This window comes from Heterodontus francisci, chromosome 18 (genome assembly GCF_036365525.1).
Source record: "Heterodontus francisci isolate sHetFra1 chromosome 18, sHetFra1.hap1, whole genome shotgun sequence".
Lineage (NCBI taxonomy): Eukaryota > Metazoa > Chordata > Chondrichthyes > Heterodontiformes > Heterodontidae > Heterodontus > Heterodontus francisci.
In genome coordinates, this window is record NC_090388.1 from 49,158,374 (window position 1) to 49,172,875 (window position 14,502).

Sequence of the window (14,502 nt, forward strand, 5' to 3'; positions counted from 1 at the left end):
GCACTTCTGTCTTTTTTCCTGCCAACTGCTAAGTCTCTTCGACTCGCCTCTGATACCCAGATTTTACCAATGGGGGGATCAGCACTCAGGACAATGCAAAGATATCCATTTAATTTTGTTAAAATGCAAGGAAATGTCCGATAGCATTTAATAATAATCTGTGGCTTTTTTTTAAACTCACGAAAGTCGTTCGAACCTTATTTTTAGGCTCTTCTCCCTTTTCTACTGAGGCACAGTTCTCTGGTTGCCAGTAGGTTGTTGGTTAACATGCACAGCTCTTTCATAGGAACCTCCTCCAAAACAAACCTCAAAGAAATTAGTTTCCATTGTCCTACCTGACAACCTTAGTTCCATTCCGGATCAGCTGCATGTCGATCATACATCCCCCATTCACGTAAGCAGCCAGATTCAACTCTGAGAACTCTGCCTGTGTTAATAATTGTAGGAGATAATGATGAGTTTCAGTACACTCTTTTATACAATACCCACAGAGCTAAAGCTACAAATCCCACAGCTTGAAAGCAAAAGGTTAACTGCTAAATAAACAAACAGTAATACCTTGACTGCGAACCAATGAGCTGGACAATGTTAGGATGGTTCATTAATTTCTGTTCAACTACATTCCATTCAGCCAAATTTATGCTCAAAGAAACATGGTCAGTCCTTTTAAAAAGAGATAAATTCAAGATTCTATGTCAGTGGTAATGTGTTGTGCCAAGAGGTGTTGGAACTGAGATTGGAATCTGCAAACACTTCAGCATTTGAGCTTTTGATCTCAATATTACCATGAGAGGACACAATAAGTGAAATAAAAAGGAACAGAAGTCAAGATACTAGAGATCACTCCCCTGCACCTTTACAACCAATTAAAGAGCATCAATGGCAGGCCTTGGACAAATCCATCTGGCTGCTATGATAGGCTGTGTGAATATGTGGGGACAGAGAAAGCATTAACATTGGAAGGAGAACAAAAAAAAGATCTGATGGCTTTGCTACCTCATTAGCAATAGGCAGTAAGTAAGTGCTCCACATGGGACTGTTCACTGGGCACTTAATGCTCAAATGAAGGGTCCTATAAATCACAAGCAGGCTGGTGATAATCATGTCCTACTTCTGATTGTTCACATTGTTGTGGCCTTTTATGAGTTAGCTTTATCATATGGAGCATAAAAAGTACATTGAGCTCGATTGATTCCCATAACTCTGAACTGGTCATTTCTCCTGTGTTTCTATGACCTTTCCTCACAGGTACGCAGTGTGCCAGACAACCTCAAATCCCAATCCAAAACTACAGCCTGCTACGTGTCAGAGCAGAGACCAGCTGGAATCCAGCATGAAGCATTTCACGGTTGCTTAAAAACCAGCAGCAGGTTGGCATGTATACAGTTGCATATTTCTTTCCTTCATTTTCCCCCAGGGTGGTGACCTCTCACCATTCTCTCCCAGTGGGACCTAGTGAAAATATTTTATTCTCACACTTAAATTGATTCTGGGCTACAAATGATTGCAGCGCACATCACTAGAATGCTAGAAAATATAAGCTGCATCTTCTCATCGTAAAAAAAGAGAAATCTTTAAAAACAGGGATGTGGAAAGAGTAATGTAATAATTTCAATAAGCCAGATATAACATGATCTCTAGCACACAGATGACACTACAAACTGCTCGAGGGTCCCTTTCATTTACCGTAATTTTCCAAACATAATATGCCCCTCAAATATAACCTACACCTACACTTTCATGAACAAAAAGTCAAAATTGCCTTGTATAATACACACCTTGTCTTTTGTAATGCTGCGGTCAAAGTGTCATTATTCCCAACAGCATGACTGACCAGTTGTCCATCATTTGCATCAGCTGTGGCAAGCTGAGTTTGAGAGTGCCACACTCCCAGAGGATTCCTGCACTGCCTGCCTCTTACATGTTTTATTATGTAATATACCAGGACCATGAGTATAAAAATAGTCATCTCATAAAAGGTTTTGAATGACATCCTACTGTTTATGATGCCAGTTGAGTCCATTGGTGGATTAAAGCCTTGCAATCCCCAGATTATTTGCCTTGGAGAACCGTCACCAAGCCGATCTATAGAGAAATGGTACAGGATGCACTGTTTAACCCTCTTGCAGGCAGCAATTTTCTTTTGTAGCCTTCCTGTTTCCATATGAAAGATTCCATCCTCTGCTCTTATATCATCGCAGGCAGGAAAACTGAGACCTGGCTTGAGTTCCTCTGTGGGTCTAATAGAAGGACCCAACCCTTTGCTAGGGAAAGATAGTCGATCCCAAACAGACTGCATTCCCCGTGAAATCCACTTACCAGCTGCAGAAAAAACACTTTGGGTGAAATTTTATGCTCTCCCCTGTGGCGCGTTTGGAGGTGGGGAGAACATAACATTGGGTGGGATGTCCAGGCCTGGTTCCAACACCACTCCTCCGTGTCTGGTTGTTGCAGCTACAGCAGCAGCCACTGCCTCCGCAGTGATACTGCAGCTGCCGACCTCCAATTGGCTGGCAGCTCTGCAAGGCCAGGACTTCCAGCAATGGGGCTGTTCTAAATCATATGGAAGGCCCGCCACTGTCCAGTTAAGTGCCTGATTGGCACTAAATTTAACGGGCTTTCCAGGAAAGAGGCAATGCGGGGATCTCGGTGTCGGTTTCCCCTGATGTCGAGATCCCCACCACCGGCATAAAAAATGTCCCACTTTGATTTGTTACCATGTATAATACGCACCCTTACTTCTATTGGTAGGAAAAATATGTATTGTATTCAGAAAATTATGGTGTTATAAATCCTGCTGACTCCTTACTGTGCCACTTCCTCGCAATATAAATGCATTTTCCCCTAACGTATATGAGTTTCACTTTTCCACTTGATAGACACAGGTTCAACCATTCCCCTATAATGTACACAGACTCAGCCATTCCCCTGTAATATACATAGCATCTATTACTTTTTCAAATACACGCAGAGATTGTTATTCCCCTATTATATGCCCTATCTCTGTTATTCCCCTTGCCATGCAATGACATAAAACTAGATATAACTTTAGGTTAAAACACATGATAACTTCACCTCAAAACATATGCCTCATTGATATGGTCTCCCATGACTCTTGCCTCCTGAAAAACAGGACTCTTGCCTCCTGAATTAAGCCCATGCACTATTCACAGTACAATACATGGTCTAACCCACATGCTATCCCAGTGCGTCACACACTTACATCCATCAATTATTCACTGTATGCTTGCCATGCAGAGGACAACTGACTTTTCTGATGATGATTGGTATATGGGAGCAGGACACACTGGGTGTTGATGATTGTGCTTACATTTGTTTGGTTTACACTACAAATGGATAAAAATGAGATAAAAACTTTCTGCATGTTTGGCGATATCTGCAAATGATTCTTTCAGTGCAAAAGTAATTGGGCTGTCATCATTCACTTTCATTCATTACAGTTTCAAGTCCTGGTAGAGAACATGTCTCATACTTGCCAACCATATGTGTGATTTTTGCCATCTGTTTACCACCTGCTTGGCAGAGCTTACTTCAGGAGAAACTGATTCCATACTGTCCACCAAAGAAGAGGCACCCTTATTCTGATCCCAGCAGGTGATGGAGCTGCTGGGGCTTCTGCACCCTTTCTGACTGCCTTCCCAATGAAACACCCATGGATATGTAGGGAAAAAAATTAAAAAGAATCAGATATGTATCTACATTGTCTTATTGTCCACATCCGACCTGGCCAATGTGAATGAGGTTCATTAAATTACTATATCTTAATAGTGCTAAGTACTGGGCATAAAGTGGGAAATCTGACTTCCTACAATATTCAGTATACCTAGTGGTACATTTTTAGAAATACATAGCAGTAACAACACAAACATTGGCCATTTGGCCCAACTAATCCATGTCATTAACTACCCTCCACATGAGCATGAAGCAGGGAAGCTTGGTATAGTGATAGTGGTGCTTCCATGATGACTAGTCTGCAAGATGGTAGTTGCCCAATCGCCACATGGTAATGATACATCCTTTACGAACATACGACTTAGGAGCAGGAGTAGGCCATTCAGCCCTTCAAACCTACTCTGCCATTCAATAGGATCATGGCTGATCTGATTGCAACCTCAACTCCACATTCTCCACCTACCCCCAATAACCTTTCACCCCCTTGCTTATCAAGAATCTATCTACCTCTGCCTTAAAAATATCCAAAGACTCTGCTTCTACTGCCTTTTGATGAAGAGAGTTCCAAAGACTCACAACCCTCTGAGAGAAAAAATTTCTCCTCATCTCTGTCTTAAATGGGCAACCCCTTATTTTTAAACAGTGACCCCTAGTTCTACATTCTCCCACAAGGGGAAACATCCTTTATATATCCAACCTGTCAAAATGTCTCAGGATTTTTAGATTTTTTTAGATTTTAGAGATACAGCACTGAAACAGGCCCTTCGGCCCACCGAGTCTGCGCCGACCATTAACCACCCATTTATACTAATCCTCCACTAATCCCACATTCCTACCACATCCTCACCTGTCCCTATACTCCCCTATCACCTACCTATACTCGTGGCAATTTGTAATGGCCAATTCACCTATCAACCTGCAAGTCTTTTGGTGGTGGGAGGAAACCGGAGCACCCGGAGGAAACCCACGCAGGCACAGGGAGAACTTACAAACTCCACACAGGCAGTACCCAGATTTGAACCCGGGTCGCTGGAGCTGTGAGGCTGCGGTGCTAATCACTGCGCCACTGTGCCGCCCCACATGTGTTTCAATCAAGTTGCCTCATACTCTTCTAAACTCCAGTGGATACAAGCCTAGCCTGTCCAATCTTTCCTCATAAGACAGCCTGCCCATTCCAGGTATTAGTCTAGTAAACCTTCTCTGAACTGCTTCCAACACATTTACATCCTTCCTTAAATAAGGAGACAATACTGTACACAGTACTCTAGATGCAGTCTCACCAATGCCCTGTATAACTGAAGCATAACCTCCCTACTTTTGTATTCAATTCCCCTCGTATTCTATTAGCTTTCCTAATTACTTGCTGAACCTGCATACTAACCTTTTGCAATTCGTGCACTTCCTCAAAAGGCAGTGGAAGCAGAGTCTTTGAATATTTTTAAGGCAGAGGTAGATAGATTCTTGATAAGCAAGGAGGTGAAAGGTTATCAGGGGTAGGTGGAAATGTGGAGTTGAGGTTACAATCAGATCATCCATGATCTCATTGAATAGCAGAGGAGGCTCGAGGGGGCATGTGGCCTACTCCTGCTCCTAATTTGTATGTTCGTATGTAGAACACCCAGATCCCTCTGAATCTCAGAGCTCTGCAATTTCTCACCATTTAGATAATATACTTCCTTTTTATTCTTCCTGCCAAAATGGACAATTTCACACTTTTCCACATTATACTCCATTTGCCAGATCTTTGCCCACTCACTTAACCTATCTATATCCCTTTGTAGCCTCCTTATGTCACATTAATTATTCAAGTTTCTCTGAAATGTACAGGCAGTCTGCTGACTCGACCTGATCTGGTAACAGTGAAAATTTACTGAGATTGGGAATTGTCAATTATTTTCACTTGACTCGTAGGTCTAGACTGACAATTATCTTGTTCTTGAGTGTCATCTTCCTTAACTCCAATTCAGAACTTGAATGTTAACGCGTTCTTGACGTTATAGGGGTGTTAGGTATGCTGTTGGAAAATACTCTCAGCTGACATCAATTTCTCCTCAATGTTACTCCATTCAGGGTGGTTATCTCGTAAAACCATGGCTCATTACAGATAATTGACACTTCCGCAGCGAACTATGTCTTCTCTTGCAGGTGAATCACTCTGACCTTCTGTCCTACATATAGAGGAGGCAACTTAGTTACAGTGTTTCTCTTGTCTACCAATAAATTATCTTGGACTGATGATGATCTGATCAGACGATGACTCGGAAGAATTGTCCTGACTTGCCTTCCAAATATGATCTCTGCTGGGAATGATAATCCTGTAGCTAGTTGTGTTGTTCATAGGTGTAACATTGTTATTTGAATGTCTTGATTGGTCTCCTTACATTTCAAGATTATTGACTTTACCGTATCTACCATCCATTCTGCCAGTCCATTTGACCTTGGATAGTGTGGAGATGATGTAACATAGTTCACAGCCCACTTTGCGCACGTCTTGAAATGGCTTACTGTGGACCACTATCCGACACTATCTCCTCCGGGCAACCAAAAAGACTGGAAGCTGTGCTCATCACCAATACACTTGATGTATCCTCAGTTGGTAAATGATAAGAAATTTGGAGAAGTAGTCTGTAATAAGTAAGAAGTCATCACCTCCGACAGTAAATAACTCTGTAGCTATTCTTGGCCATGGATGTGGTGGAACATCGTGAGGATGGAGTGGCTCTCAGTGTTGACTCAACTGATGCTCTTGATATGCATCGCACATCCTCACTGCTCAGTCTATGTCATTATTGATCCCTGGCTAATAAACTGTCTCACGTGCAAGTCATCTTGATCTTTCAAAACCCATGTGCCCTTGATGTAATTGGGTAAGGATATCTTGAAGCGCTTTTGGTATCAATACTTGTCTGCCCTTGAAAATAACTCCACTTGATATCCTTAATTCATCATAATATCGCCAAAAGTTTCTTGCATTATATCTGGGCATCCACTGATGATGAGCTGCCATAATGCCGAAGAATGGATTTCTGGAAGTCTCTCTCTGGAGCTCTTCATGTTTGTTCTGTTCAAATTGCATTAGGTCAATGTTGTACACAACTTTTAGTTCCATATCTACATGGTCCACTTGGACAGCTAACAGTATAGCTTCTGTCTGCTTGGGGTTGGGTAGTCTGCTCAATGTGTCAGAAATGAGATTTCCAGGTTTGTATCAAACCTCACAATTGTATCCCTGTACTTTGATTAGCTGTTGATCAGTCTCGACCACAAAGCATTTGCCAGATAGATATGTATGGCGTCTGGTGATACCAAATACTAATGCTAATGTTTCTCATTCTATGTTTGAGTAGTTCACATGAGTGGGTGACAAACTTTTGGAACCAAACTCAATTGGTCTATCTTCCTACAACTGACACGCTCCAAGGCTCTTTTGTGAAGCATCTACTTTGAGTGCAGTTTCTTTCCTTGGGTCTTAATATTGTAAACATTCTTCAGCAGAAAGTGACTGTTTTAATGAGTCAAGCGCGTGCTGATGATCTTCATGCCACAAGAATGGCATATCTTTCTTGAGAAGTTCATGCAGTGATGATGCTTTCTAAGAGAATTGAGATACAAGGTGCTAAGAAGTTAAACAGGCCCAAACACCTCTGTAAATCTTCCTTGTCTTGAGAAGTCGGCATTGATTGTACATCCTCAACTTTACTGGGATCTGTTCGTATTCTATTGTCAGAATAGCTTGAACCAAAGAAATTAATATGGCCCACAATAATAGCACATTTTTGTTATTAAACACGAGACCTTCCCTTGTAGCTGTCTCCAGTAAAATGTGAAGATTCTTGTCATGCTCTTTCTTGGTACTTCCCATGACCGCTATGTCATCCGCAATGCAAACACAGCCAGGAAGACTCTCGGTAATGTGATCCATATGTTGTTGGAACAAGTCTTGACTCATTGTTAGACCAAATGGTAACTGTGCAAAGCAATACCTCCCAAATGGTGTTCTAAATGTCATTAGGTCCTGTGAATCCTCAGAAAGGTGGACTGACCAATATGAGCATTTCACATTCAACTTTGAGAAGAACTTGGCTCCAGCAAACCTTGGGTTGAGCTCTTCTAAAGTAGGAATCTTGTGAGGACACTTTTTGAGTGCTCAATTTAATCTTCTGGGATCCAAGCATACTCTGATGGTACCATCTTTCTTAATTACAGTGGTTATAGAGCTACACCAGTGTGTTGCTGAACATGGCGAATAATCGCATGTTGTTTCATTGTGTTAAGCTCGGCCTTTAATTTGTCCTTTATGTGGACACTGCACTTCTGCAGTTGATCTATGGAGGGAACTGCGTCATCTTTCAGCTGAAGAACAGCATTTCCTATAAAACTGCCCACGATGTCAAATCTATCCGGGTATTTCTGTTGCAGATCTTGAATAGACTCAAAAGGGTCACACACTTGCCTTGATTATCTAGCATTGGTACTTTACTGATCTCGTGAATTGTAAGTTTCCGAGTTCACTGGCTGATAATCCTGCTACTGCTGGACCATTGGTGTCAACAACACAGAAGACTTGTGGCAACCATGCAGAACTTCCATATCTGCACTTCAACGTCAATGTTCCCATGCAATAGATTGATGAACCGTTATATGCGGTGAGTATAGATCTAGTTGGTTGCAACATAGACTCCCACTTTAGCTAGGTCTATGTCTTTGAGTATCCGCAGCGATTAAAATGGTGGCACTGACCCCAGTATCTATCTTCAGTCATAGCTTGTGCTTGTCACTTGTTAGGACATATAATTTCGACTGTGGTCAAAGATTCCAGTTGTGTGATTGGATTTGTATGCTGTGTGACTGTCACTCTATGGAAAGCTTGTTCACTTTCTAGCTTGTGTTCGCCTCTTTCAGTGCTTTCTTTGCTGTCCAGGTCTCTGCCTACCTCGTGGACATGCCTGTGCTTGAAATGGTACTTGGTGAACTCTGTTATTCTTGTCACTAGGCAGTATCTGTTTTTTTGTTGAGCTGTGGCTTCTGACCGCTTCTTCACTGCCAGATTTTCTATAGAGTTTTGCCCAGTGTCCCTTTAGACCACACTCCTTGCAGTTATCTCTGAATGCAGGACAGTTATGTGGCTGATGCATTAGACCACACTTGCTGCATGCCTTGACCTGTTGAGGTGCCTTGACTACTTCATCTATGGTTGTTGCTGCTCCAAGCGCTTATATATATTGCCTGTTCGCAGCTATGGTTTTGTATTTTCTGCCATCTTTCAGTAGATTATCGATGTCGTATCCTTTTTTCTTATCAAGCAGATCTTTTTGGAAAGCCTCTGTTGGAATCGATACAATTACCAGCTCTATTATTCTCTCGAAGAGTTCTATGTCTGAGAAATCGCAATCTTTGCCTTTGTTTTGATATCTACTGACAAACTGGTCCATTGTTTCTTTCAGCCTCTGCATGGGAGACTCCACCACAGAGCTCCTTTCAGAGGGAAACTAATGACGCTTAATGGTGGTGCAGTCTCGCAGCCCCGATTTTGATTGACTTTTTTTTTAGCCTGATTCCACCAGAACATTGCCTTTCTGGTCAACTACTGTTAGAATAAAATTCCCCTTTCAATTACTCATTCTCTGTGTACCGATTCTCGAGGGTGATTTTCAAATCTAGGCCTAAATCTCACTGCCACTGCTTCTTCCAGCTATTTTGAGTGTTGTCCCAAGCTTTTATGGCTTCTTCAGTTGTCCACGATGTTGCGCTTGTGATCGCTGCCACTATGTCAAACACCGCTGCTAACGTGTGTACCTCTGCATCGCTGCCACCATATTGTGTTATTGGTTCTTAATATAATCGTATCAGACACTCTTACAATGATTGGTAAACTAAACAAAGGATTCTTTATTGAAGAATAGCAGGATTCTAAGAGAGCTCTTCAATACATGTGCTACCTGCTAACACTACTCCAGCTACTGTATCACATGTTAACTTGCATCACTTGCTGTGATGTATACTAAACTATTTACGTATTCAGTAGTATGTTAATCAGTATTAAAGTAATATCACAACAAATGGTAGGGGTCACAGGTTTGGAAGGTGCTGTCAAAGGAGCCTTGGCGAGTTGCTGCAGTGCATTTTGTAGATGGTACACACTGCAACCACTGTGTGTCGGTGGTGGACAGAGTGAATGTTTAAGGTGGTGGATGGGATGCTGATCACATGGGCTGCTTTGTCTTGGATGGTGTGGAGCCACCTGAGTTTTGTTGGAGCTGCACTCAGAGGCAAGTGCAGAGTATTCCATCACACCCCTACCTTGTACCTTGTAAATATTCGATCGGCTTTGGGGAGTCAGGAGGTAGGTTACTTGCTGCAGAATTCCCAGCCTCTGACCTGCTTTTCTAGCTACATTATTTATATGGCTGATCCAGTTAAGTTTTTGGTCAATGGTAACCCCCAGGATTTTGAGGATGAGGGATTTAATGATGGTAATGTCATTGGATGTCAAAGGGAGATGGTTAGATTCTCTCTTGTTGGAAATGGTCATTGCTTGGCACCTGTGTGGCATGAATGTTACTTGCCAATTATCAGCCTAAGCCTGAATGTTGTCCAGGTCTTGCTGCAAGTGGGCACGGACTACTTCAGTATCTGTGGAGCTGCGAATGGAACTGAACACTGTGCAATCATCAGTGAGCATCCTCACTTCTGACCTTGTGTTGGAAAGAAGGTCACTGATGAAGCAGCTGAAAATGGTTGGGCCTAGGACACTACCCTGAGGAACTCCTACAATGATATAATGGTGCTGAGATGATTGGTCTCCAACCACAACCATCTTCGTTTGTGCTAGGTATGACTTTAACCAGTGGAAAGATTTCCCCGAGTCCCATTGGCTTCAATTTTGCTAGGGCTCCTTGATGCCACACTCAGTCAAATGCTGTCTTGATATCAAGGACAGTCACTCTCACCTCACCTCATATTTGGATCAAAGTTGTAATGAAGTCTGGAGCCGAGTAGCCCTGGCAGAACTCAAACTGAGCATCGGCAAGCAGGTTGTTGCTGAGTAAGTACTGCTTGATAACACTGTCAACAACACCTTCCATCACTTTACTGATGATTGTGAGTAGACTGATGGGGCAGTAATTGGCTGGATTGGATTTGTCCTGCTTTTTGTGGACAGGACATACCTGGGCAATTTTCCACATTATTGGGTAGATGCCAGTTTTGTAGCTGTACTGGAACAGCTTGGTTCAGGCTGCAACCAGTTCTGGAACACAAGTCTTCAGTACTACAGCTGGAATGTTGTCAGGACCCATACCTTTGCTGTAGCAAGTGTGGGCAGTAAGCGCTCGGGCAGCGCATGGGGCCATTATCTTCCTGGCATCATGGGGCCATAAGGGGACGGTGAAAGACTGCCAAACACAAATGGGGGGGCTACCTAAGCACAAGGAAGGCAGCAGCTGGGAAAGGCTGCAAGACAGAACTTTGCGACTGGTGGCAATGAGGAGCAATACCCTCTGCAAGAAGGGCAGAGTCCCAGGCATCAGAAAGGCAAAGGAGAGGGACAAGGGGCAGGAAGGAGACAGAGGTTATACCCTCAGGACAGGGTCTACCGATGAAGTTGGAGCTACCTTGAGATGACCAAGAACCATTGCTGCGGAGACTGCGGTTCTCCAGGGAGATGGTCGCAGGCATCTGTGCCCTCGTCACCTTGCAGTACTGATCGCCATGCCCTCCCAGTGGCTGTCAAAGTCACTGTGGCCTTGAACTTCTTTGCTTTTGGTTCCTACCAAGAATCAGCTGCGGACCTTGGTGGCATCTCACAAGCAGTTGCACACCACTGCATCTTGCAGGCAGACCACTGATAGCCTATTTGCCAGAACTGGACAGTACATTCAATACCAAACAGATGGGGTCTCACAGGCACAGAGGGCAGTGGGTTTCACCTCCAGGGCTGGATTCCCCCAGGTGCAGGCCATCATCAAATGCACCTATGTGTCCATCAAGGCACCCAGTATCCGCCGTGTGAGATTCATCAACAGGAGGGGCTTCCACTGCCTTAATGTTCAGCTGGTCTGTGATCACAACAAGAGCTTCCTCCATGTGTGCGCTCACTTTCATGGCAGCTGCCATGACTCCTTCATCCTTCGCCAATCCAGACTGCCATAACTCTTCACTCGATACTCCAAACTCCATGGATGGATTCTAGGGGACAAGGGATATTCCTTGAAAAGACGGCTACTCACGCCTCTACCAGAGCCAGAGCCACAGAGGCGCTACAACTGAAACCATCTGCTCACTAGGACAACCACTGAGCAGGCCATCGGGCTTCTGAAGATGCGATTCTGGTGCCTGGACTGGTTGGATGGCGGTCTGCAAAATACTTCTGCAAGGGTCTCGCTCATTGTGGTGGTCTGCTGCGCTCTCCATAACATGGCCCTCCAGAGAGGTGTAGACCTTGAAGAGGGTGAGGCCCTGGAATGACACAGCTCATTGGAGGAAGAGGAGAAGCCGGACATGGAAGAGGAGAAGGAGGCAGAGGGGGAAGGTGCAGAACAAGAAGATTGCACAGGGAGGTGGCCAGGCATGGCACGGGGCTCGAGGGTCTCGTCAGGATGCCATTAACATCAGGAATCATCTGATTCAGGCACGTTGTGACTGAGCCCCTCTGACCCAGGAGCAAGGGCATGGTATGGAACTCACTCTGAGCTGCTTGTGCTAACATTTCCATTGAAGACACTGCCTCAAACATGTAAACTCTTACCGCCATCACCATACATGGACCCTTGTTCACCTTCACCATTTCATACCTCTTCTCTTGTCCCACCATTAAAAGGAGCTTCATGTGTCAATATTTACATGGTGTTCATAAAGGAAACAGTCACAGGGACAGGTAGAAGACATCCCAGTGATCCACTCAGTACTCTGCCCTCTATGTGGTGCTCCCCTGTGACCTCAGTGGAGGTGGAGGCAGCCTGCTCACTTGCCTCTGCCAGAGGCTCAGATGCATGAGGCAGTTGTCCTCATTGTGGAGGTGCCTGTGGTAGCATCTCCAAAGGCTGCTACATGCGTCTTTAAACAGACAGCCTCCGTCACTGGGCCCTGCTGCACAGATGCTCCCTCCATCAGAGGGGTCACAGAGGGCGAAGATGATGATGGTGCTGCGCGAGGGGTCGAACCCTCATCCTCCTCAGTAACAGTCTCAGCCCTTGGCTGGCACTCCAGTAGGCTGGAAAGGAGCACCAGCTGGGTCACATCTGGCATCCCCTCCAGGCATCCCTGAGCCATCAGCGTCATTGACCTATCCAGGCTGCATAGTGTGAAATGCATCCTGTGAATGTCAGTGCACAGTTCCCGCATGCACTCCAAGTTCTGCCACATATGGCTCTCTGTGAGGTTGGCCACTCTCTCAATGGAGGAGCTCATGCACTCAAATTCCTGAGCCATGGTGGCACACATGATCTGGATGGACTCCTCCATATTCCGCACATGATCCCACACTGCCTCACTCTGTCATGTGGATGCACATCTTCTGCTGCTGGTCTAGGTAGAGCCTCCTTTCCTCTGACCCGTGAGGCCCTGCAACTGTGCCCAGCTGAGCAGCGCTGTGCCTGTCCACCATTCTCTGAGGGGAACTGCCCACAGATGCCTCTGCCTCTAGTACCTCCTCCTTTCACTCTAGTGCCACCCTATCTAACTGTGCACAAGGACCCACAGAGGTGAGTGTATCTGTGCAGGTGCAGGGTATGCTTGTAAGATGTGACGGTGCCTCTTCTGAGCTCTGATGTTGCTGCCGCTTGGCGTGGTGATGGTGAGGGAGTTGGTCTCCTTTCCTCGATGTCTGCACCTGTGCAGTGCTGTGGCTTCCCAATGGAACTCAGTCTTTGGTATGCTATCGAATGGGGTGGAGTGCAATACACCCCCATAATGAGCGCATTGCACTCTCCAATTACCATCTGCACCACGGATACCCATTTCACCTTACCATGATCCATGACTCTGGCGATGTCCACAGCTTCCTCCTCCATGGCAGTGATACCGTGTAGGTAGGGAACTTCTCCTCCCGTCTGGGCCTCCTCTCGGGCACTATGAGCCCATTTCTCCTGCAAGGACAAAAGAGATAAGGTACTGCTGGCCTCTATGGCAAATGCCAGAACTCCTATTTGAGCGGCACAGTGGCGCAGTGGTTAGCACCGCAGCCTCATAGCTCCAGCGACCCGGGTTCAGTTCTGGGTCCTGCCTGTGTGGAGTTTGCAAGTTCTCCCTGTGACCGCGTGGGTTTCCTCTGGGTGCTCTGGTTTCCTCCCACAGCCAAAGACTTGCAGGTTGATAGGTAAATTGGCTATTGTAAATTGCCCCTAGAGTAGGTAGGTGGTAGGAGAATTGAGGGAAGGTGGGGATGTGGTAGTGGACATGGGATTAATGCAGGAGAAGTATAAATGGGTGGTTGATGGTTGGCACAGACTCGGTGGGCCGAAACCTGTTTCAGTGCTGTATGACTCTATGACTAGAAGCGGCGTGTTTCAGTGCTGGCAGGTTAGCTGTACTATGGCTCTGAACCATTCTGATGGATTAGTAAGTGTTCTGGGCACACATTCCTCCCGTGTTCATGAGCAGCATGCACTCTCAGGCTCCTCAGCTGGTGTGTATCCTGAGGGTTGAGGATAGCACTCACCTTGCCACAGCATTTCAGATCACTGAACCTCTTCCTACACTGACGCCAGTTTCTGTGCACCACACTCCTTCTGCTGGCTGTGTCAGCTATCTCCATCGACGTCTGCTTAGTCTGGGTGGGTCGCCTCCTTCTGCCACCCTCCGTGAAGAGGG

The 14,502-nt window shown here is 45.1% G+C and overlaps 1 protein-coding gene across 1 annotated transcript in view; it reads right to left on the minus strand.

The window, feature by feature from the left end:
• The window catches only part of LOC137379610 (synapsin-3-like), a 280,557-nt gene that overhangs the window by 219,608 nt on the left and 46,447 nt on the right, over nt 1–14,502 (minus strand). Inside the window, exon 3 of the mRNA XM_068050679.1 lies at nt 336–427. Coding sequence (XP_067906780.1) covers nt 336–427 — 92 coding nt within the window. The remainder of the gene's footprint in view (nt 1–335; nt 428–14,502) is intronic.